The sequence below is a fragment of the Schistocerca americana genome, chromosome 7 (assembly GCF_021461395.2).
Source record: "Schistocerca americana isolate TAMUIC-IGC-003095 chromosome 7, iqSchAmer2.1, whole genome shotgun sequence".
Classification (NCBI taxonomy): domain Eukaryota; kingdom Metazoa; phylum Arthropoda; class Insecta; order Orthoptera; family Acrididae; genus Schistocerca; species Schistocerca americana.
In genome coordinates, this window is record NC_060125.1 from 516,612,120 (window position 1) to 516,639,112 (window position 26,993).

At 39.0% G+C, this 26,993-nt stretch overlaps 1 protein-coding gene across 2 annotated transcripts in view; it reads left to right on the top strand.

Annotated features, from left to right (window-relative positions):
- LOC124623186 (DNA helicase MCM9-like) overlaps positions 1-26,993 on the top strand; it is a 163,755-nt gene that overhangs the window by 31,219 nt on the left and 105,543 nt on the right. The window contains exons 3-6 of one of the 2 annotated variants that reach the window (XM_047148990.1): positions 4,782-4,963; positions 5,042-5,208; positions 12,442-12,579; positions 16,463-16,569. In XM_047148990.1, coding sequence (XP_047004946.1) covers positions 4,782-4,963; positions 5,042-5,208; positions 12,442-12,579; positions 16,463-16,569 — 594 coding nt within the window. Of the gene's footprint in view, positions 1-4,781; positions 4,964-5,041; positions 5,209-12,441; positions 12,580-16,462; positions 16,570-26,993 lie in introns of those variants that run through there. The other variant, XM_047148992.1, reaches the window with a different exon arrangement.

Genomic DNA, 26,993 nt, shown 5'->3' on the forward strand with positions numbered 1-26,993 from the left:
AACACACAGCACTGGGGGGGGGGGGGGGGGGAGGAGATATTTGCTCACAAAGACAGTGCTGCACATGGAGCAGCTGTAAAATTTTTAGCTGAGTCCCAAAAAGTAAAACTGGAAAACATTTGTTTGAAAATTGTGTCAAAAGAGAAAGAAGTTACAGTGAGAATATTTCACACTGCCTATAAGGTTGCAAAAGAGAGTCAATCTTTCAATAACTTTGAATGATGTTCAAGAGCTCAGTGGATTGAGTATGGGGCGAATTGTATATTCGTATAAGTCATGTGTGAATGTTGTTAACCATATTAGTGCAGGAGTAAGGAAACATTGTACAGAAAATAGTACAAATGAATGATAAGTTTGCAATCATCATTGACAAAGCATCTATGTTAAGCAAAACATCAGCTCTAATTTTGTACATTAGAGTTTGCCATACAAAATTGAGCATGGATCCCCTGTAAATTTATTTTTGGATGTAGCTTAACTTGGAAGTGTGATGTCTCTTGGCTTTTTTCGTACTGTGCTTCAATGTCATGAAATTAGATGAAAAATTTTTAAAAAGTATATTAATTTCTGTCTCGTGTGATGGAGCTGCAGTGATGATTGGATGAAAATCTGGAGTTGGGACTCTTTTTAATGACAAGTTTCCATCTATTATTGTTTGGCATTACTGTTATCATAGCCCTGAACTTTGTGTAAATAACATAGTAAATAAAATGACAAGTATCAATCGATTTAAAGTATTCACTGAAAACCCGTGTGTTTCTGTACCACACCTCACAAAAGAACAATCAAAAGTTGCAATTGTTTGTGGGCATACTTAGGGTTCAGTTGAAAAATTGGAAGGATGTTGGACACAAGATGGATAGCATCCAGTTTTTTTTTTACACTTTCAACACTCTGGCAAAACAACAAGGTTCTTGCAAATCATTTTGTAGCAGCAAAAGAAGAGCCAACATGTGACTTTTCACACACATTCAGATGTGAAGGCATGATCATGCAACTGATATCCAAGTGCTTTGTGTTAGATTTGGTGCTGAGCTGATGTGTGATGCACTTCAAGAACTTTCAGATTTTAGTGAGGAACTACAGCACCAAGATGTAGACTTATTTCAGACTAATAAAAAACTTCAGCTGTTGATTTACACATTTATTGCTGAGAATGGCAGTCCAGGAACTTATTGTGAGCAAGTGGTGGCATCTGTCAACAACAAAAGATTTATGGGAATTTAATTGTAAAGACCTGCTCATGAATCTTGTTGAGTTGATGACATCCTTTCACAAGTAACTCAAAAGAGAATGCTGAGAGGGGAAGATACACTCAATTCAGCCCATATAGTTGACACACTTGGCTCAAAGACATCAGAGTCAGTATTTTTGGGGAAAAATAGGTTTGGTCACTTGCAGTTCACTTTCAGTTGAACAATCAAGATACAATTTTTGACTGACATGAGAACTTTGGTGGAAATTGTGGAAAACAAAACAAAGTAACCCACAAATTTGCTTCTGTTGACAACTGCCATCAAGACAATTCCAGTCTACTATAGTGAATGTGAAAGAGGCTTTCCCCAAATAATCAATCATTACTGATGGTAGGGCCTGTCTGTTAACAGAACTGTTTCTTCACTACTTTTCCTGAAGCTGAGTGGCTCACCACTGACTCAGTTTGACCTTTCAAAGCACGTGGAAGCTTGGCTGCTTTGTGGATGGAACTGTGCTAAGGATACCAAGAGCAAGGAAACAGAGAGGGGAGAGACGTACAACAAAACTCTTTCAAAGCTTTGGACAGTTTTATAAACTCTTAAGTTAAAACGTCTAAGTTTTTCCCCTTTTTCAGTATCTTACAGTTAAAATTTGTGTGTGTTTACTCTACTGCAATTTCTTTTTTGTAACAAATCATGAAATGAGAAATGATACTTAACTTAATTAATAAAACATATAATAAAAGATTGTTGATGTGCATGACAGTTTTATTTTTTACGAGCACAAATGTTGTATTCACACTTTTAAACTGCTCAGAAAAGTGTTAAAATAATGTTTTAAGAAGTGTAAATTTCAAAAACATTCCCCAAAGGTCACCGTACCAGAACCTTCTTTATTTAAAAAGGAAGCAGTGCCCCCCCCCCCCCCCTTCTATTCAAAAAATTCTTCCCCCTTCCCCCCAGTTGCCATTAAATATTCATAATTTAACTTCACTTGTTTTGATTACCTTCATTGTGCTTCTACTCTCTTTACTTTTAGAAACTGTTGTCTCATAATTCTGATACTTAAAAGTTGTAGCTAGTGGATTCAAGTTACTACTTCCCATTCAACAATTGCTAACAACTGTACACATGGGAGTGATCTAGGACGACTTTCAATTCGCACCCCATCAGCTGTCCAGTGTGTAGATTTGGTTTATCAGGTATTGGTGAACACAACCTACAGTTGCGTAAATGCTGTCTACTGCTCAGTCTTGGTGTTGGGACATTATGTCAACTTCTTGCCACTGCTCGCACCCCCACCACTCGGCCATTATTAATTAGTTGTTCTGAAACACACTATTGACATTAACATTTTGTTTATTATCTGCGATTCCCTGGTTCCTAAAATTCTGGCTCACCTGCGCATATTCCTGCATTAATTTCTATACCTTTTGTAGATAATAAATTTTCCATTATCATGCCTGGGAGCTATGATGATTTTATTTCTCCTAATCATAAGTAGCTGCCTATGGAAACACATAGTAATTTGCTCTAGCTCTACTTTATTGGTGAAATATGACAAATTTGTCATCCATTTTGAAGCAAACCTCCTTACAGTTTTCTTTTCAGGAACTGAACTTTTTTCCGACCCAGGAACTTTTTGCAGTTCTGTTTGCTTTTGCCAACCCCACTATTATTGAAAAAATGCTTCCTTAGGCCGACTATGGCTGTGCCAGCAGCTGAAATGCTATGTGGCGTGCCAGCATCGGACTCAGTTTGATAGAAGGGAGGCAGTCCGATGGTGGAAGAGGCCAGAAGCTTACGCTGCAGCCAGCGAACTTGTTGCCAAGTTGTTGTATATGGCGGATGAAAGAAGAGCACTATATCTTTAATCCATTATCCTCATCACCATGTTGTTGCCTATGGCAGATGGAAGAAAAGAACTATTTCAAGAAGGACGAGTGCTGCATCACGAAACCATTATTCCCTTTGCTAATTTGTTGTATATGGAAGACAAAATAGAGCACTGTGTCAGGAAATCATTATCTTCACTGATTTGTTGTAGCCTTAGCCAAGTGGGGTGGTTGGCAGTAATTGATATGCATGTACTGCAATAACAATTGTTATGGATGTACTGGAATAACAATTGTTTGTTTATTAACCATGCTTTAAACTCAGTACACTATCTGGTGATGAAAGTCCACAATTGAGTACAACTGAAATGTCTTTCCGTGATGATGTGTAGCAAGAGCCCACTATGATGAAGCCCATGATCGTTGGTAGTGGTGATAAGCAGGGAGGTGCTGTGGAGAGCGTAGTGACGTGGTGCCACAAGGCTGCGAGCTCGTGGGCAGTCAAGGCAGAAGCACATTGAGTCGGGGCCTTCAGGAGTGGCTTATGGACAGTCAGCAGCTGTGATCCTGGTGAAGGCACAAGACGTCAGTTAGGCTCTCCAGAGAGGCTGATGGACATCCAGCTGCTGTGATCCCGGCAAGGGTGTGAGATGGCACTGTTTGATGGGTAGCAACAGCAGCAGGTATTGTGGGTTGAAGCATACGCTCGAAGGTCGTTGGCAGTCAGCCTGGAGCCGAACTGTGTGACCAGGGGCTTAGCAACGACCTGAGTACCCCTTGCCTGAGGAATACAGGCCCAGTGGCTGTGTGGACCTACATAGGTGCCTGTGTCTGCAGCACTGTTTAGCTGTTTACCGTGACCTTGATGATGCGTATCTGTGCAGCTTGTGCACCCGGACACTGTGGTGACTGCAGAAGGATTGATGGTAAACAGCTCAGCTACTCTACTGTTGACTATCTCTGTCCTAAGGTGATGCATGAAACATACCCATGATTGTGATGGCTGAATATACAGGGTACAGGCTTGCACATAGTGCAATTATCATATATGAAGAATGATTGCCATATGGAGAGAAACATAATTGCATTGATCATTTACTTGAAACTGAGGAAAAATATTCTAAAATTGTGTTTATGAAATGTAGTTCAGTATTGCTATGTAGCCCAAACTCTGGGAAAATCAGAAGATACGAATACTGCGTGTTAGCTCATTTCTAAATATACTGGGGATAATATTTTAAGGCTGTAAAGATTGTGCTGTTATAGTTTCCTGTTTCTCATAAAATTCTGCTCTCTTGTTTTGAAACGTCTCATTAGTTTATTAATTCATGCACTGTATATGTGCATATTCAGTGTTTGTGTGGCAGCTACAAATACCATAGGTGCACAAAGAAAATGTGACTATTCATTTAGATAAAACAACTTTTTCAGTGTCTCATCTAAGAAAATTAATATTTTATTCTGTCAGTGACTGAATATTGACTTTAGAAAGCTCTGACAAAATCTGTAAATCATTGTTATTGTATCTTTTGCTGCTGTGTTGCTGCATTTCATATTCAGTAATATAATGTGCGTATTTTAATTCATCCACGTTTACATTAGTTTGTTTTTCACTGAAAATGTTATGACCAAGCAAAACATTGATAAAATTTGCTGCACAGAATGGAAGCTAGAATTTTAATGACTTACTTAACATTTAAATTTGTCTTAAAGCTGACCGAGTATAATTAACTATAGATTCTTCTAACAGATTTTCTCAGTTGTTTGAGAGAAGTGCTGATCTTGGCAATGGTATCATTTCTGCACCTAGTCGTTTTTTGCCATTATGTGATCAGTCTCTTGCTGAGGCACAGAAGACTTTGTATGAGGCTCAGTCCGAAGAGATGAAGTGTGATTTAAGCATAAAAACAAAAACTCATGCTCGTATTACAGGTATGTTAATTTAAAATAGTACCTTTATTTTCATACATTTTCTAGTATTTTCCTGCATATATTATTATTAATTTACAGGTTTACCAGTATGTCCTGAACTGCACCGAATTGCATTTCCTCGCAATGACGACATAGGAAATTTTTTGAGAGTTTCCGGGACAGTAATAAGGATTACAACACCTAAAATGCTAGAGTTTCGGAGAAGTTACATTTGTGCAAAATGCAAACACATTTTTACAGCAGAGGTACAGTTTAACTGTTAACAAATTAGTGCCACATAACTTGGTATTTATGCCCTATTTTTCCTCAGAATATTCTTCCAAGTAGCTTCTCACATAATAGATATTTGATTACTGTCTTATGTAAGTAAGGATCTCTGTCAAAAGTCAATAAATCTTTACCAGGTGTTGCAGTGATAAAAGCACTGGATTGAAATTCTAGAGAAGTGAGGGTTCGAATCCTCATCTGATTGATCTAATTTAGGTTTTGTGTGATTTGTACACACTTGCTAGGACCACATGCAACAAAGTAAGTTTACATCATTTGTTTTATAAATATTATCCTTCTGTAATACGCCATTTAGTAGTTTGCACCAGGGCCCATCTCTCGTTTCTCGGAAGGAATGAAAGATGAGTATTAAAAAAAGTATATTACAAGAATGAACTGAGAGTGGCAGGCTGCCATCAGTTCAGTGGCAGCCGTCGTGTGGCCTGCAGGGTGGGGCCTCTGCATCTCTGGTCTAAATCATTCAGGCAAAGTACAGAATATTTCCTTGAACAGGCTATGTCCTGTTCCTTTTGCCAGTTTTTTCCCAATTGAGCTGGCTCCCTTCCTTCAGTGACTAATATGTTGCTGCATCATTAAAATTCTAAACACCCATCCATCTTATAGTTGATTAGTGTTTTCAAATTTGTTATGCTTGTGTCCGTTTTGAAGTTATGACAGTTATTATACCTGTCTTTCACAACACGCATTGATGTTTTTCGTCATTATTCTTCCTATCCAATACATTTAATATCTGTTTAATTTTATCCTTAATTATTGTTAGTATTTTCTTGGGAAATACATTCTTGCTAGATGACGGGACAATAAACATACATTACACATATTTGTGTCTGTGAGTTGAGTACACACATGATGGCCCCGTGTCGTTATGTAAGATTAATGCCTTCACTTCAGTGAAAAGTTTGTTCTGATGTGCACAGAACGATGGACACGATAATGAAACAGTATGAAAATTGATGTCCAATGATTCCTGCAATGAGTCTTTTGGAGGGGGGGGGGGGGGGGGGGTATAGATTGACATACCCCAGATATGTGATCTTTTTTACTACATTTATAGCAAGAGGCCAACCACTTGGCACAGGCTGCTTGCTTATGCTGTACAAAACAAGAGGGATTCAAAGAAAATGGCGTTTGCTGTTCGCGATGCCAACGATGCATTAGCCTGTCTCAGCCTGGTTGGGTTGCTTGCACCGTAGCTACCTCCTCACCTGCAGCGCACCAGGCTCCATGCATCAGTTTTGTACGCTGTCCGCTGATAATGTCAGAATTGAGTGCCCGTTAGCTCCTTCCTGTATGCTGTCAACGACGACACCACCCCGAGCCTCTGATTAGCAGCCTGTGGTGTGAGAGACATCAAACAGCTGTGCAATATTCAATGTAAGGTCCTCAAACTGCAGAGCACATTGACGTACCACCTTATCTGGTGCCAGACGAATTATTGTGTCTTTGATTGTGGTGTCTGCATAAGATACCCGAGACTCAACTGTGACGAACTGATGATTGAGGCCAGGAAGCATGGCCGCCCAAGCACGATATGATTGCTCCAACTAATCACGACGTTTGTGGAATTCAACATGCGCATTGACCACATGGTTACACTTGTGGTGATAGGAGGACAGCAAACTACACAGTGTCAAAAGAAAGTGACACTGGTTCTTGCAGAGGAACTAACTGTCACAGTTAGCAATATAAGGAAAGAGCCTTACTGGTCTCCTTGTCAGCTACTCAGAATATCATAAAATGTTGACAAAGCCACTTCTCGTAAATGCCTCAGTCTTCTGCGGATTCACGATTGGGGTGGGGGTTGAACAACCAGCAGATGAGCCTGGGTCAACATAGCCAACAACATTCTAGCTTGGCCATATGTATATTTGGCAGGTTAACACAATCTGCATCTAACAAGTGCATACTTATGTGGAATCGTTTGCAAGTGTTATATTCACATGCTTTCTATGAATATTCCAAAATATACTAGCACCACCAATGTGGGTATATCACAAGTAGTTTATGTGAACTGCAAAACAACGTTGCTTGCATCCATGAAGATGTGTGATTCATAGTCATATTTATAAAATACTTTCAGAATATTTCTGAGAATATCTTTTATAAACCAAGAACAAAACTATTTAATAAATGAATATGTGCACCATAGTTAACCAACTAATTTTGCTATTTTTTCATTTATTTACGTGCACTGATTTGACGCACATACTCATTTCTGTCTACATTTATTGTCATCACCTATTAATTATTGCTCACGAAAGTAATGAAAGCTGTTATTTGACCTTTTTCTCCAATGTTACATACTTGATCTTCTATTTCTGTGTTTATCTCAGAAGAACCTAACGAATAAGAAATTATAAAAAAATTAAAGAATTTTTTTTTATATTAGCCGTGGGATTTGTACTGGTTCATTGTAATTAAAGTGCAGTTACTCACAGATGTCCATTATGGGCTGTAATTATTGTATAGCAGCAAAACTTTCTAGGTATGCTAATGTCTAATGTGGAAACGGTTTACTCTGGGAAAAAATTAGTTCCAATTGTAACTACCAGATGCAAATCTGACACTGTACACTGTATCATGGTATAACATCCGTGCCATAATGTGAGTGAACATTATGGCAATAGAGAAGAGCCAGCATGCACTGTTAGTGAAACAGTTTTGTGTGATCAGCAGCACAGAGCTGCATTGAGAGAGTGTTGCCAATTGACAGGTCCGAAGAGCGGTCCAACGTTATTAAATAGTTTAAAGATGATGATAATGAAATTTGAAAACACGGATGAGGTTGGTGTTGTACCTGGAAGAGGATGGCATCCTAGCCCAGTGGAAGTTACTGATGAGGTTGCTGATGCTGTAACTAACCATGCAACACATGCCCCAGGTAATGCTACTGCTCGTGCAATATCGTGGGAATTTTCCATTCTTTGGTCAGTAGTATGGAATGTTTTGTCGGCTATTTGATAATGCTATCCGTACAAGGACAATGTTAACTGGAATACTCTCTTTTAAATTCTAAAGGTGGCAGGGGTAAAATACAGGGAGCGAAAGGCTATTTACAGTTTGTACAGAAACCAGATGGCAGTTATAAGAGTCGAGGGGTATGAAAGGGAAGCAGTGGTTGGGAAGGGAGTGAGAGAGGGTTGTAGCCTCTCCCCAATGTTATTCAATCTGTATACTGAACAAGCAGTAAAGGAAACAAAAGAAAAGTTTGGAGTAGGCATTAAAATCCATGGAGAAGAAATAAAAACTTTGAGGTTCGCCGGTGACATTGTAATTCTGTCAGACAGAGCAAAGCACTTGGAAGAGCAGTTGAATGGAATGGACAGTGTCTTGAAAGGAGGATATAAGATGAACATCAACAAAAGCAAAATGAGGATAATGGAAAGTAGTCGAATTAAGTCGGATGATGCTGTGGGAATTAGATTAGGAAATGAGAGGCTCAAAATAGTAAAGGAGTTTTGCTATTTGGGGAGCAAAATAACTGACGATGGTCAAAGTATAGAAGATATAAAATGTAGACTGGCAATGGCAAGGAAAGCGTTTCTGAAGAAGAGAAATTTGTTAACATCGAGTATAGATTTAAGTGTCAGAAAGTCTTTCCAAAAAGTATTTGTATGGAGTGTAGCCATGTATGAAAGTGAAACAAGGACGTTAAATAGTTTGGACAAGAAGAGAATAGAAGCTTTTGAAATGTGGTGCTACAGAAGAATGCTGAAGATTAGATGGGTAGATCGCATAACTAATGAGAAGGTGTTGAATAGAATTGGGTAGAAAAGGAGTTTGTGGCACAACTTGACAAGAAGAAGGGACCGGTTGGTAGGACATGTTTTGAGGCATCAAGGGATCACAAATTTAGCATTGGAGGGCAACGTGGAGGGTAAAAATCGTAGAGGGAGACCAAGAGATGAATACACGAAGCAGATTCAGAAGGGTGTAGGTTGCAGTAAGTACTGGGTTATGAAGAAGCTTGCACAGGATAGAGTAGCACGGAGAGCTGCATCAAACCAGTCTCAGGACTGAAGACCACAACAACAACAACAACAACAACAACATCCGTGCAAGATGCATATGGTGCAGCAACTAAAACCTCACGATCTGCAACAATGTTCTGAATTAGCTCTTCGTTTTTGGACACGGATTGACATTTATGACGTGGCCCGAAAATATTCTATGGAGTGATGAGTCACATTTTACACTACAAGGTGCTGTAAATATTCAGAACTGCCAAATTTGGGGTACTGTTAAACCATGTGTTGTGCACGAAGAGCCATTGCACTCAATGTATGTGACTGTGGTGTGGATTCGCAAGCACCATTATTCTCATTCCATTCTTCTTTGATTAGACCCAGAGGACCGGTCAATTGTACCATGACTTCTGCACATCATCAAGACGTCCTTGTACAACCTGTGATTCCTGCTTTGGAAGAGTACAGTGATGTGGAAATCACTGTCTTCATGCAATAAGGGACAACACCCTATGTCACTTTCCTTGTGATAGATCTGCTTAATGCAATCTTCCATGAATGTGTTACTTCCAGAGGTTTCCCAGATGTGTGGCCTCCAAGATCACCTGATCTGAAGCCACTTGATGTGAGAGTTTGGGGATATCTAAAAGGACGTGTTTAACTGGAACACTTTCGATCTCTATCTGGGCTGAAGGCCAGTATAGGGGAACACATTGCTCAGACGCCTCCGGAACTGTTTTTGAGCAATTGTTGATCACGTCATTTTATGGATGTAGCATCTGATTGATGTCTCCAGTGCCCATATTGAAAAAATTGTGTAAGCAGCTGTTTATAATAAAATAAACTTTATGCCATTCTCACTTATTTGACCCTTCCTGCCATGTCCCATTTTTAATCCATTACATATGGAAACATTTCATAACATCTTTCTTGCACTCGCACCACCATATTTGCACCTGGTTGCCAAAATTGGAATTAATTTTTTCTCAGCGTAAATCTCTACCACATTAACACATTAGAATATCTACCAAGTTTTGTAGCCATACGATAATTACAGCCCACACTATATCTCTGAGTAGCTGCATGTTAATTATAACCAGTATGTTACAGGTTACATATGTGTTGGAATATGTCTTAGTTGCCATTTTTGTATGTAAAGGATACCCTTAATTAAAGTTCCAGTTTCAAAATGCTGTAGAAAGGGAAGCATTGCTCAGAATGGTGTCAAATTTGAACAGTATATTACTGACGCAGGGGGAAATGTCGTGGGAAAAAAAATCACGAAAATTTTACCAGTAGATGGTGCTGTTATGTTTCTTAATGTAAACAGGATTAGATACAAATGACGGATGAGTCGCAGTACGACGGCTATTATTTGAGTAGGACATTACACTATCTGTACTGTTCAATATGCATAACTGCATGACTTCGGCAGTCAACAGTTGTGCCACTGTTAGTTAGGTAAGCCCATCCACCACAGCAAGGTCATAGCACGTTGGTTGGAAAAAATCAGTTTTTAACTGTCCTTGGACCAAAAACTGCATAAAAAGCAAAATGACATCAGTTTTTAATTGTCGTGAGACTCATGCAAGACACGTTCAGTATGTTGTCCATTGTTTTGTGCCACAATTTGAAATTGAATAACAGCATGTTCCTTGACAGACTGGAGTGTCTTGGGGGTCACATTCAATTCAGAATGTGTTGCACAATGAATGTCTTCAATTCAGCTATGTTCCTAATTGGAGCACTGAACACATCATCTTTCAGATGACACCAGAGCCAGACGTCGCACAGATTAAGATCGGGTGATCTGTACGACCATTCTGTGGGGAAATGACTACTGATAGTTCTAGCATATCTGAAATGCCTCTGCAGAAGCCAGTTCACTGCCCGTGCAATGTGCAGAGGAGTACCATCTTGCATAAAAATGATACTACCCACACATCTATGTTGTTGAAGAGTTGTAATAACACTGATGCATAAAAGCCTCTCATAGTGTTAATCAGTGGTGGTACAGGTGACAGTACCCACAGGGCTCATCTCCTTGAAAAATATGGCCTTACAATGAACAATGCCATCAACCTGCACCACCTTTGCAGAATGAAGTGGTACTGGTTGATGTGTGTGTGGATTTTCCATTGCCAATGTTCTGCAATTCAGCTGGACATGTCCGCTTGTAGATGGAAATGGGCTTTGCCTGCCCACAGTATTTTCCACGGCCATTCATTGCCCACTACCATGTGAGCAAGAAATTCCAGATCAGCAGGCCAGCAGGAAGCGACTCCTGAACATGGATGATTCCCTACAGCGATTATATGCTGTTCAGATTTATTTCTAAAGCATTTTGAAACTGGAATCTTAATTATGGACGCCCTGTAAAACAATCTATGAGTTAGTAACATTAACATAAGTCTCAATAATTAAAAAAGAAATAAAGAAATCCTTCACAGTTACGTGCTAAATCTCCATTTTGCTATATCTGTTTACTTATTCTGTGTGTTCTAACTCAGGTAGCATTCCTTCAAGAAGGTCTTACAAATTTCGTCTCTTCATCCTTGTTTTTCTGCCCATAAGCACATGGATACTGATAAATCCTTAACCTTCCCCTTTTTTCATTCTCATCTTCTTCATATGATCATTCAATGAAATGCAAAAATTAAATTTATGCATTACAGGTGTCAGTCAATGTATACTAATTACAAGCAGTAATATGCAGGAAAACTGGATCTTCAGCATGAATAAAAACAGGTTCTTCTCTGGAAGCTGGAGATGCTAAATATGGACATGAATCAGTTATATCTGGTACATCTTTTCAATGGTTTAAATGGCCAAAACTGAACTATATGCCAAAAACTGAGGTTGTTTAATAATTTCGTTTTGATTGTTTGTCAGTGAACACAGAAACGAGATGTTTCACTGGGTTGTATCCTCTCTCATACCAATATGTCAGTTGTTATCCGCATCCTTAGCTCTGAATTATGTAAGACCTACCTTCACATTTTCAAAGCCCAGTAGTTTTCCCCATTTTTTTCATTCTGTCATTTTGCCTTAATCCCTGATGGTAAAAAGCCTGTAGATTTGATAGCTGGAGCCCTACCCCTATCCTCAGCTTGTTGCCATCTGTCAAAACGTAATACTACTTAACAGATTCTTTTATAGACAACTGTCATTTACTTTGTTATGTTTTATAATATTTTATATAATTGTATTTTTACTGTATTCCAGGCTGATTATGAACTTTATTATGTAATACCAAACCAGTACAAGTGCAGGAATCCTGAAGGCTGTAAAGGAACAAATATATCTCCAGTTAAAGTGATTGATCATGACAATTACAAGGATTACCAAGAAATAAAAATTCAGGTAAAAGAAAGCTTTTAAGCATGAAATTGAATAAAGTCATTTACAATTCAGTAGAGTCTGTCCTTGTTTCATAATGTTGTTGTTTTGAACAGTAAATCATAAGTTTTGAAAAGAAACATGTGAAAGTGATAATACATAAATTCCAGAAACAATATATTTGTACTTACTTACAGCAGTAAAGCCATCTATGAATGGATATGCATTAGATGTCAGCTTGTCTGCTGATGTACTTTTTACATAGTGATTATATTCACAATGCTATCAATAAAAATATAGACAGTGACTAAATTAATTGCTAACACACAATCGAGGATACAGTGTGTTAAGATTATTTATTTGAAACACACTGCAGAAGGTGTACAAAAGCCTGATTCCTCAGAGATACACTTACAACAACACAATACGAAACACTTGTTTTACCAGGCCAAACAGCCCAGTGCACTTGCATAACAAAGATATGGAAACTCATCTTTCACTTGTAAGACAGTACACTTAGTATATTTCTTTTCAATGTTAATACTACCTCCATAGAATACATATGAGTATTGAATTTCACACGGATTTAATCTTATGCATCCAATTATTTCATGCAGCATCTCGAGTTGGATCCTTCTAATGTCTTGTTAGTAGTTCACCTGTTTTGTGGTCAAACTGGTCGAGCTTCATTTTCTCTGCAAAATCTCTGCAGCAGTCACTACCATCAGGGTTCGAATACTATCATAACGTGCAACAGGGCTGAATGTCTGTCTCTTCATAATCAAGTCCCTGAATTTGTACATGTTCGTTGGCCATAGGTCAACTCTTGAAGCAAACTTTCCCATTGTCTGCAGTTTTCTTGCATAAGACCCATCAATTTAACTAGTACCCACATGTTGTTCTCTTTCAGGGATTTCAGTTCTTCATGAATGGCCTCCAGCCAGGCCAGCCACTTTTACTGCTCATCTGTAGAGCTTCAGTTTGCAGTCTTGGATCGTAGTCCCTGATGCATATAATACTGAAACAGTAGGATTCGGAAGACCAGCCATTTATGCCATTATTTAAAATTTCACTGGCACATTTGTGTTTGATATATCTTAAAGGGTAACATGCTATAAAAGACCAATATTACACATGAAAGCTTAGCTTTTCTTGTAGCTATTCTGTATGTTTATTAATTTAAACCATCAACTTTTCCTGTTCGTGTGTTTGTTGTTGACAGAATTCGTCACATGACCTATGCTCTGAATATCTGCTATCATTGGCTTGTGAGGTCCCATGACATGAACTATGAGTGGCTGACAAAAGCACATTGCAATGTTGATTTAAGTGCTTCTGAAGTGACCATTCTGTATTTGGTGAAATTCGTATTTATACTTTTGTAATACAAAAATATGCATCATACGTGTTGTCATGCATCAAAGTTCTCCCCAGATTCATTGGTTTTTGCTAGGTTTCATTCTGAGCAATATGTTTCTGTACACTGGCCTTCAGATCAGGTAGATATCGAATGTTTCCCTGGTAAGTGCATTCTCTTAGGTAGACTCAGAGCCAAAAGTCACTCGGAATTAGATCAGGTCATGCTCTGGGAAACCTCTGGAAAAAACATGTTAATGGAGAATGTGGAAGGTTGCATTGAGCAGATCTTTTGCTGGGCAAGTAACATGGGGTCTTGTCTCAACTTGCATGAAAACAATGGTTTTCACACAGTTGCACTCTGCCAAAGCAGGAGTCACATGCTGTACAAGGAGGCTTTCATAACTTGTAGACATCACAGTACACCTCTTCAAAGAAGAACGGATTGAAAAATAAAGATGCTATTGAATCCACACCACACGGTCACATACAGTAAGTGCAGTGGCTTTAAGTGCACAAGGCGTTGTTTAACAGTATATCAAATTCAGCAGTTATATTTATAAACTGGGCACTGTAGTGTAAAATGTGCCTCACCGCTCCACAGAATATTGCCCGACTACCTGCAATCAACTCCAATCCATGACAGAAATCGAAGAGAAAATTCAGAACGTTGCTGTGTATCATGGGGTTTCAGTTGCTGTACCATGTGGATTTTGTACTGGTAACAGTGTAAAATAAACCACAAAACTTTCCATGCTGTTGTAAATGGGATAGACAATTCTTGTGACATTGCACAACACTAGCACTATCTGGGCATATGCTGCATGGTCAGTTACAGCAACACCAACCTTGTCAATAACTTCTGCTGGGCTAGGACACTTTCCTCTTCTAGGTGAACTCCAAGCTCACTTGTGTTTTTGAATTTCATTATCATCTTCTTTAAGTCATTTAATGATATCAGGCCTGTTGGAACATTCACTCAGCAATGCTCTCTCAATGCAACGTTGTAATTGCTGCTGTTCACATAAAACAGTTTCACTAACAGCGCGTGGTCTCTCTTCTCAATAGCTATACTGTTCACTCACGTTATGGCTTATCAAATTACAGCATGGATGTCATATTATCATAAAAACAGTGTACAATGGCAGATTTGCATGTGGTGGCCAAAATTGGAACTAATTTTTTCCAGCATAAATTGGTTCCATTATCGAAGACAGTCATTTTCTCCATCAGTAGGTGGCAGGTGGCGAGTAGCATGAAGTTCTTCAGTTAGTTTATAAACTGTGCTGGAGCATCTGGGACATAGTTTTACTACAGTATCGTAATCGTAATACTGTTAATGCCGTCGATCCCAGTGACCAGCTGACAAGAGCTGAAAAACCGGAGTGTTTTAAAGGGAGCTAGTGTGAGGCTATGATGTGATGCCCAGATCATAATGTCTGCACGTGTTCTCGTTACTCTGCTGTATTCACCTAACAGCGTGTTAACTGCTGTATCAGATCCCCATTACATGTTCTTGTACAAGAGATAGAGTTTCTTACACCACGTCTCACAAGCTAACAAATATGTTTGTCTCTCTTCCCTTGGGTTGCTGTGGCAGTCTTCTTTCTGCTGAATATTTATTTATCATTTGCTGGATGGTGTTGTAATGTGTCAAAGTGCTGACCGACTTGTGACATACCAGCATGTTTCCTGCTTTATCTTCTATCTCTGGCTTAACTTTCTATTGCCTGTGGCTATGCGAATGAGTTTCAGTAAAAATTTCTGATTTCCCACCCCCTACTGTTCTGTGCCTTAACAACACAGTAGCATGTCTAACATGTTTGTGTGCCATACAATAATTATAGCTCACACGTGCCCGCGAAAGGCAAAGGTCCCGAGTTCGAGTCTCGGTCCAGCACACAGTTTTAATCTGCCAGGAAGTTTCATATCAGCGCACACTCCGCTGCAGAGTGAAAATCTCATTCTGGAAACTTCCCCTAGGCTGTGGCTAAGCCAGGTCTCCGCAATATCCTTTCTTTCAGGAGTGCTGTCCGGCCCCGGTAGCTAAGTGGTCAGCGTGACGGCATGTCAATCCTAAGGTCCCGGGTTTGATTCCCGGCTGGGTCGGAGATTTTCTCTGCTCAGGGACTGGGTGTTGTGTTGTCCTAATCATCATCATTTCATCCCCATCGACGCGCAGGTCGCCGAAGTGGCGTCAACTCGAAAGACCTGCACCAGGCGAACGGTCTACCCGACTGGAGGCCCTAGCCACACGACATTTCATTTCATTTCATTTCAGTAGTGCTAGTCCTGCATGGTTCGCAGGAGAGCTTCTGTAAAGTTTGGAAGGTAGGAGACGAGGTACTGGCGGAAGTAATGCTGTGAGGACGGCGTGTGAGCCGTGCTTGGGTAGCTTAGTTGGTAGAGCACTTGCCCGCAAAAGGCAAAGGTCCCGAGTTCGAGTCTCGGTCCGGCACACACTTTTAATCTGCCAGGAAGTTTCAAATGCTTATCATTTTTATTGTTTAGCTATGTATTTAATTACTTTTAATTTTGTTTGCATTTGCAGGAGCAGGTTGCTAAACTTAGTGTGGGATCTATCCCACGTTCCATGTGGGTGACACTAGAAGATGACCTGGTTGATAAATGTAAACCAGGAGATGATATTACAGTATGGTGAGCATGACTTGTATTTTTTAAATTCATTGTAGAGTGTGTGTTTTTTTTGCATGCTAACTAGTCGATAATGCTGTGAACAGTACTTCATTTTATTAGAGAGGATTCTATGATGCCTTTATCTTCTGTAAAAAGTATATCTCACTTCACAACAGATCATGGTTTAAGAGTGGTGGTTTTATTTGGATAGAGCAGAGGTATGTTATTGACCTCATGTTTTTTTTGCAGTGTTCCAGACTAACCTCAGACAGAAAATTTTCATGAATGTATATAAGAATACTATGGAAAAATATATTTAATACATCCATAGACATTCTTAAAAAAAGCTCAGAAAAAGAGCTGAGTCGGGGGGAAAAGAGTTACACCAAATTACTGCTGTTTATCTTGCATTGGTAGCTTAATATTTACCTACATCTGTGAATACTGAGTACTGTTTGCAGTATGTTAATACCTGTCATACATCTTCAGAATAAACACTATTACTTGCTACATAGCATCCTTCAGTGTAGCTATTCTGGTAATTTGCAGAGTAAGTTGCTAATGAGGTAGGTTTTCAATTTTCTTGTGAATTAGTAGGAAATCCCATTTTATTGCTTTGTGTTGGGTGGAGGCTTGTTGAATATCTTTCCACCTATGTACATTTATGCACTATAAACTCAGGAAAAGGAAACAAAATCTACAGAAAAACTTTGTGATTGTGCAATCATAGTTCAACTGAAGCTTATTTTTGTCAGTAACAAAAAATATTAAGCAGAAAATGTGTTGGTAAGTGTGTTCATAAGAAATCCACATTGCTTAAAAATTCTTCTGCAAGATGTTCAATTATCTCTGTCACACAATGTTCTTATGCTCCCTTCTGCCAAATAAACACATATTTACTTTAGGAGCACTGCACTGTAAGATAATTCCATAGGACAACAAAAAGTGAAAACATACAAAACAAGCCATCACCCTTGTTTTTAGGTTAACACAATGAGGAATTAATCTCTGTAAACATGCTGGACATGACAGTGGTCACAATTAACAGCAATAAAATATTATATAGAACAGTCTTGATCACATAAAACACTTTTATTCATAAGTGGTGACTGGTTTCGACCTGATGTGGATCATCTTCAGACCATACTCTGTAATTTGGAGGACAACAATAATATAATAACAACAGTAATACAATGAACACTAAATTAAAAATAAATTATAGTTGAACTTTCTTATAATGACATCGGTTACATTGACATCTCGGCTATAACATCATGATTTCTGTGGCACGGCCTTATTCCTTGTAAGGAACATACTTCTCATCCATGCTTAATATGACAAATGTATATGCATGTACCTCTTACATAACATCATTTTCAGCCTCAGTTATTAACAGGATTTTTGAAAAAGGAAATCTGTTGTTTTAATACGGCAGCCTGACATATTCTCTCTGCCTTTCCATCAGCAATAGATGTAGAATGGACACCTCACCTCATTGTTAATGTAGCACATTCATAATACACTAGTGGTGACAATTACAGAACTCGTCAACAATACAAATTATGTCAATTTACATAACAATTTGTTAAGAAGTACACGCATTTTAAAACAGCATGGCCAGTAAACGAAAAGTTTTGACAGTGGAAGAAAAAGTGAAAGTGGTTCATGAAATCGAGAATGGCACAAAAAGTTTGTCATGTGTCATCAATTTGTAAATTTCATTGTCCAAATTATTTGGAGGAACAAGGATAAAATTGTTACTGTGTATGAACAAAACGGATCTAAAATTAAGCAGATAAGAAAAGCTGAACCGAGCAATGTGGATGAAGTGCTGCTTAAGTGGTTTAAGCAACAGAGAGGCATCAGTGTACTCATTAGTGGACCTCTCCTTAAGATTAAAGCAGAAGAATTTGCCAAGAAAGTAAAAGATGAGGAATTTGTGTGTAGCAGTAGGTGCATCGACAGATTCAAGTAATGTCATGGCATTTTCCCACATGCTGTTAGAGTGTGGAAAGGTAGAGAAATAGTCTGATGGTGGTTCAAAGAACACTCTGCCAGGCACTTAAGTATTAATTACATAGTAGTGATGTAGATAAAAAATTAGTCTTATTAATAGTGGAGTGATAAGAGATAGACCACATCTTCAGATGGGCAAGCTCACAAGTTGTTCACAGCCAACAGTTTAAATTTTGCACTCACATTGTATGATTTCAAACAAGCATAATGACCTGATGTGACCAGAAGCAGATATTAATGCTCAAACGCTAAATGAGACACCATGTGTAAAATTCCTTGGAGGTCAAAGCGTATCATCACATACATAAACTAATGAAGAGAAGCTCAGTCAGTTGTATTTTGACCTTAGAGGCAGTTGTCATTGGTAAAATATTATACAGAACAGTTTTGATCACATAGAAACACTTTTACATGCAAGTGGTGACCGGTTACAACCCAGTGTGGATCATCTTCGGACCATACTCTGTAACTTAGAGTATAATAGAATAGAGGGAAACATGTAAGATAATGAACACTGAATTAAAAATAAGTTATGCGATGTTATACCCAGTGATGATGTGGGGAGATAAAAGCACAGAGTAGGCAATGATGTCAACTGCTGACTGTGTTGTGGCATCATGGAGTTAAATAGCAAAAGTCCTGCCCCTTGCTTGTCACCCTAAATCATTTTTAGCCAAGTGGATACAACACATTTGACATATGTGAGGCAGCATGAATATAAAACTTAATATGTTCATGTTGTCTGACATATGTTGCATATGTTGTAGCCTGTTGGCTAAGGATGACATAGGAAGACAGGCAGGGGGCAGGACATCTAATGTTTAACTCCGTAACACCGCCAATAGTCAGCAGTCGACATTAGTGGATGGTATCTACAGCTCCTGTTCTGTGCCATCGTCTCCTCATATTTTCGATAGGTATAACGTCATATAGAATGGAACTTTCTAAATTACATTCTTTCTAAATTACTTTCTAAATACTTTCTAAATTACGTTATATGTATTTGGAGTTTCACTGCTCCTCCCCCTAGCTTCATAAAACATGTTCATAATTCTAATGGCTTCTAAAGTGTCACTAACAGAAGGGATAGGCATTTTATTTATGTATTTCTTCCTCCCTCCCTCACTCCCTCCCTCCCTGCCTCTTCTTCATCATCTCTTCGCTCACTTCATGGTCACTGTGGCCCCGAGTCTTCAATTCATTTGCAATTTAATCTTCAGTTTGTGCTGCGGTTGTAACGAGATCATCATCTATTGTTGCATACATTTTATAGTCACACTGATTTCTGGCAGCAATGCAGATAGCACCAGATCATCAGTGTCATTGAATGTGTCTTCAGTTTCAGTGGCATTTATTCCTTCAGTTGTGATTCCCACATGGCAGAAACAGTTCTTGATGGTTTAGGCTGTGACCCAGCTCCAAGCTTTGATAATGAATCTGACTGCATCCATCAATGTAATAGAATAATCCTACTTTTTCTTAGTGCATTGTATCATTTTCAGTAATATGGGCTTATAGTAGTGGCATTTCAGACTCCTAATTACTCCTTGGCCTGTGGGCTGCAGTAAGCTTGTCGTATTAGCAGGAAGAAAAAGAGCGTAATATTCTCCAGATCAGAGAGTGCAGGATGTGCTGGACAGTATTTTCCTTTCCAGACTTCTAAGCCCCAATTCCAACACCTTATGCCAGCTTCAGGACTTCAGAGGTCATCCGAACCTTGTTATTAGCATTGGAGTGAATTGACAGATTTTTTTACATGTTTAAAATACCTAGGATTTTTGATTTACATATCATGGGCAGTTTTTCTGTACAAGCTCTGCTTTCTCTTATATTATTATGATAGTCATTTCTCCCTATGTAGGTTCAGAGGAGAAAGTTATTGATTGAAATTTCATGAAAGATCTTGGTACAACAAAAAATGTCTTTGTTTTCATGATTGCCACCGCAGTTCACGTATCATATCCATGGCACTCCCTCCCCTATTTTTCAGTAATATGAAACAAGATGCACTTCTTTGGACTTTTTCAATGTCTTCCATCAATTCTGTCTGCAAGGATCCCATATCACACATCGGTGACCTAGCAGACGGCAAACAAGTGTAGCGTAGGCAGTCTCTTTAGTAGATCTGGGATAGACCTGTTGTAAGTGTTCTGCCAATAAAACACAGCCCTTGGTTTTTCTTCTCCACAACATTGTCTCTGTGATTATTCCAATTTAAGTTGTTTGTAATTGTAATTCCAAGGTATTTAGTTGAATTGACAGCCTTTAAATTTGTGTGTGTTATCATGTAACCAAAATTTAATAGGTTTCCTTTCATACTCATTTGGATGTCCTGACATTTTTCCTTATTCAGTGACAATTACAGTTTTCCTTATTCAGTGACAATTGCCACTTTTTGCTTCATACATATATCGTATCTAAGTCATTTTGCAATTAGTTTTGATCTTCTGAAGACTTTACTAGGTGGTAAATGACAGTATCATCTGCAAACCATCCAAGAGGGCTTCTCATATTGTCTTCTAAATCATTTATATAGATTAAGAACAACAGAGTACCTATAACACTTCCTTGGGGAGCACCAGATATCACCTTTGTTTTACTCGATGATTTTCCTTCGATTACTAGATACTGTGACCTTCCCGACACAAAATCGTAAATCCAGTTGCACAACTAAAGCAATACTCTTTAGGCATGCAATTTGATTAGAAGTCTCTCGTGAGAAATAGTGTCAAAAGCCTCTAGAAATATAGAAACAATTTGAGATCCCCTGTCAATAGCACTCATTACATCATGCGAATAAAGAGTTAGTGGAACCTCAATATTACAGTCTCCAATTTTATATTTTTCACAATTCTGCACCATAAGTTGTAGCCTCTGTGAAAAACCCACAAAATCAATGCTGAAAATTCCCCAATTTTATATTTCTTCCTAGTAAGGTTTACCTCAATTCTAAGTTCTTACTGGATGTCTCGCTCAGTGGGGGGCGGCGGAGTTAAGGGAATATTGTTGGCCATTGTAAAAACGGGAGACATGAGAGAGGAAAGCTGACATAATCAGCAACTGGTGTTGCCAACACAACTTTCAACATTTAGCTTCACGATGTGATTATGATACAACTACTGCTAGGTTGCAGCGGTAATGGAAAAACGATAGTCGATCCAAAGCATTTTGGACCGATACAACATGTGACGAGGGGCCCAGCCACTGCCTTCTCTTGTACCGCTTATAACTCAGTCTCATCTTTTTGCATATATCTACAATGTACTGTAATCAGCAACAGATTCAAACACTGAGTCTTGAAGAATACGCTCGGTCCTAATCAAGGAAATATCTCCCATTTCTGGTTAGTGAACCCTTATTGGCTGGTGACTTGTTGAGCCACCCAATAGCCAGCGCAAGCACCACACGACAGTAACACATGTAAAAAGAGTTCGTGTACTGGATGTGTGGAGAGGGCGAGTGGCCTGTAAATGAAAGGAGTGTGGGTAAGGGCGAAAGCATTTTATGAAGTGCTGAAAATGTACTTTTCCAGTAGATGATGTGCTGTGACAGAGATGTCACATCAAAATAAAACAAGGGTTTTGTGATAGCACATTTTAAAAACTTTTGTGTTCAAATCTGAGACGATAGTTGCAAAAATTTCACACACTACTCACATATATACTTTGCACCACACACTCCACTCAGTGTAGATCATACAGATTGACAGCAATGGTAGAGGGCATGAAGCGAAACTGTATAACCTGGCTTTCTTTCAAATTTACATTTTACACAGCGTCCAGAAATTCACTGAGCCGACTTCTAATAGGCTTGTAATGTCAACTGGGCAAGTAAACCCATTTTTTCACATCTCTGTTTCTGTTGTCAAGCCAAAAATAACACTTTATCAGTGATGAGCAATGAAGTGCAGCTCACAAGGAAAGCAGTAAACAATAACAGCAATGATGACAAAGTTTGTCATTAAGCATATGTCCATATTTGTGTTTGTGGTTTAAACACTTAGCTGTTGTGATGTTTTTGGTTTAATTCAACATGTTCATAAGTTTTGCTTTTTTCTGGGTGAGCACAAAGGATGATCTCTCAAAAACGCATGTTTTAAATGTATAATTTGTGATACTTGCAGGTCAGAAAATAGCTCGACTACCTTGTACCTAGATACCAATTTAAGGTTTTTGGTGAGTTTGTACTTGCTGTTACACACCTGTGATTTTGACGAACTGATGAAACTCATTACCACAAATTTTTGTGTAAACATTGTATTGTACATTAAATTTCTTTCACTTGGACAGATTTTATACAAAGTATTGGAAAGGATTGCAATTTTTAATCATATATGAAATTACATTCGTTTTTGCTCATATCTTGGGGCGTTTTAACATTTTCTTCGATTCTGAATTTTCCTCAGTTTTGCATTATTTAAGTCTGTACTGCATGAATATGTAAAATAGGGGTTGCAATGTAGTTGTGTTTAACAAGAATAAAATTTTCTGAATCCATGCTGACTGTGTGTTAATAGACCATATCTTTGAGGTGATTTATAATGTTTGAACACAGTATATGTTCCAAAATCTTACTGCAAATTGACATCACTGATATGAGTCTTTAATTCAGTGGATTACTCTTATTTCTTTCTTGAATGTTGGTGTGACCTGTGCAACTTTCCAGTCTTTTGGTATGGATCTTTCGTTGAGTGAATGGTGGTATATGATTGCAAAGTATGGGGCTATTGTATCGGCATACTCTGAAAGGAACCTAATTGGTGTGCTATTGGGACAAGATTGCATGCCTTTAAGCTATGTTGCTATACTGATGATATGTACTTATATGTATCTCAAATTGGCAGCTGTTATTGATTCAAATTCTCGAATATTTACTTCATTGTCTGTGGCGAAGGCATTTTGGGAAACACTGGCTTTGTGGCCCTATCATTGGCAGTATTACCACTGATATTGCACAATGAAGCTATTTGTTGTGTACTTTACATACAACCAGAATCTCTTTGGATTTTCGTCAGATTACAAGACAGAGTTTTTTTGTGGAAGTTATTGAATGCCTCTCACATTGCAGTCCCTGCTAAGTTTCAAGCTTCGGTGAAACATCGCCAATCTTAGGGATCTTGTGTTCTTTTAAATTTGGCATGCGTTCTTCATTGTTTCTGCAACAGTGTTCTGATCTGTATGTGTGGTGTTTTTTTTTTTTTTAAACATGGAGGTTCAGTACCATCTTTTATTAATTTATTCAGTATAAATCTCTCAGTTGCCTCACGTACTAGTTCTTTGATTTCAAGCCACATCTTGTCTACACTTACACTGTTAGGTGGGAAGAAGTGGTGACAATCTTTTAGGAAGGTGTCAAGTGAATTTCTATCTGCTTTTTTAAATAGATATATTTTGCATTTACTTTTGGTGGAGTTGGACGTTGAGATGGTCAGCCTTGCCACAGTGACCCTGTGGTCACTAATCCCTGTACCTGTCATGGTGCTCCCTATTTGCTCAGGATTATTTGTTGCTGAAAGCTTAAGTATGTTTTCGCAACTATTTACACTTCGAGTGTGCTCCTAAACTAATTGCTCAAAATAGTTTTTGAAGAAAGCATATAGTGCAATTTCTGACAAAGTTTTATACCTACCAACAGCTTAGAACATGTATTGTTGCCAATGTATCGAGGGTGGATTGAAGTCACCACCAACTATGATTGTATGTGTGTGGTACATACTTGAGACGATACTAAAGTTTTCTTTGAACTGTTCAACAACTGAATCATGTAAGCTGGGGAAGGGCAGGGGTCGTGAGGGGGGGGGGGGGGGGGGGGGCAGTACAAGAAACCAATTATTAGTTTATCCTGGTTGTGAAGTGTAACCTCTACTCAATTTCACTGCAAGATAAACTACTTCTAACAGCAATAAACATGCTGACACAAATTGTATTTGATCTATCCTTTGTGAACACTGTTAGGTCCTTCATAAAAATTTTGGCTGAACTTATCTCTGGCTTTAGCCAGCTTTCAGTACATAGGCTGATTTTAGCCTCTAGCACTTGAAGCCCTGGTTCTTCCCCAATACAGCTATGACAGTTTATAACTACAGTACCGATTGCTGCTATGTTTACCCTCTTCCTGTGTTTGTCCAGGACCCTTCAAAGACTGAGGCTCTATCTGCACTTTCCCGACACCCTCTAATCTAAAAAAACCACCTAGTGCATTTTACACAGCCTCCACTATCTGTGTACCCACTATCTGTGTACCCACCTCCTGTGTGTAGTGGACACTTGACCTATTAAGCAGAACCCGAAACCTGAGCTCTTTGCAGTTCAATGAGAAGTCTGTTTGGTCTCCTTTCACGTTTACTATCAACAAAGTGCATTATAAACAGATAAACTTCAAGTGTGATTTAATTATTGGAGTGTGAATGGCTCTTGTATCCTACTGCAACACTGCTGTATGTACTGTGAGAGCTGCAAGCACAGTTAATCACTCATGAATTAGAGGTTAGCCGAACATCATGCATAGCAACAGTATTTCACATGTGTGAAATGTAGGAATGGCTCATCATCTGAATCGCTCACAAAGGTCACTCAGTAACATTATGGAGTTAGCAAATCTTAGTATAGATGTACAATAAGTTTTCCATAAAGTATTATTCTTTGCAAATGAGAAGAGTAGTCATGTAAGTATTAAAACAAGGAGTGATAGATTAATGGCAGACAAGACCTATAACTGATGGAGCAGCTATGCTGCCTAGCAAAAAAAGTGAAGCAGCCAGAAAGGGAGAAGGAAATGAAATACAACTTTGCAGGCAGTGAGGGGATATTATGTTAATTCAGTGCTTATAAAATTGAGTCAAATTTACGAAGAACTTGGCAGTATGAGTCCTCTTTTCGTTATGATGATGCACCTCTCGCTGGTCGGGTTGCTAGTGCTGTTACAGTTGGAAATGGTGTCACAATGTCATTGTATCATCCTCTCCTAAAGCAAGCTGGCCCACAGCTGTTGTAATCGGTCCTCGATATTGTGTATACTGGCACCAGGATGGAGATGATATCCGAGCTGGCCCCACGAATGTTCTGCCGGGAACACCGAACGAGGTGGCGCAGTGGTTAGCACACTGGATTCGCATTCGGGAGGATGACGGTTCAAACCTGCGTCCAGACATCCAGGCATTCCATGATTTCTCTAAATTGTTTGAGGCAAATGCCGGGATGGTTCCTTTCCAGGCGCACGGCCGATATCCTTCCCCATCCTTGACACAATCTGAGCTTGTGCTCTCTGCCTCAACATCACAAAGGCAGTTTGTGGAGACATTTTGTGTGTGGATGAGCATCGTCCTGTTGAAAAATGACACCACAATATTGTCACGTAAGAGCTAACACATAAGGATGCAGTTTGTTCATGACTTAATGTTGTGCTATCGGAGTTCCCTCAAACATGGTAGCATCTGAGGGAACTCTGACAGCACAACGATTCGTCGTGAACATTGTCATGTGTTGGCTTTCATGTGATGGATGACCAGGATTTATTTGATATTTTATTTATTTATTTACACAACTGGTTCCATAGGACCAAATTGAGGAGCAAATCTCCAAGGTCATGGAACATATCAGTACATGAAGTTACAACATAAAATTAATAAGAGATAAAAATAAAATGTTTATTAACCCGACAAAAGTCAATCCATAAGTTTAAGTAAACGCAATCAACAAAACAACAAGAATCGGCTTAATTTTTCAAGGACCTCCTCGACAGAATAGAAGGAGTGACCCATGAGGAAACTCTTCAGTTTTGATTTGAAAGCGTGTGGATTACTGCTAAGATTTTTGAATTCTAGAGATAGGTTATTGAAAATGGATGCAGCAGTATAGTGCACATGTTTCTGCACAAGAGTTACTGAAGTCCGATCCCTATGCAGGCTTGATTTCTGCCAAGTATTAACAGAATGAAAGCTGCTTATTCTTGGGAATAAGCGTCGATAGACACACAAACATACACACAAAATTCAAGCTTTCGCAACAAACGGTTGCTTCATCAGGAAAGAGGGAAGGAGAGGGAAAGACGAAAGGATGTCCAACCTGTCAGAAATCCGGAGATGGGAACTTGCCCTTCAGTATATCCTCTCTTCTCGTTATCCGCCAGGCCTCAACCTCTGCTAATTTCAAGTTGCCGCCACTCATACCTCACCTATCTTTCAACAACATCTTTGCCTCTTTGCTTCCGCCTCGACTGACATCTCTGCTCATACTCTTTGCCTTTACAAATGTCTGCTTGTGTCTCTGTATGTGCGGAAGGATATGTGTGTGTATGCGAGGGTATACCTGTCCTTTTTTCCCCCTAAGGTAAGTCTTTCCGCTCCCGGGATTGGAATGACTCCTTACCCTCTCACTTAAAACCCACATCCTTTCGTCTTTCCCTCTCCTTCCCTCTTTCCTGATGAAGCA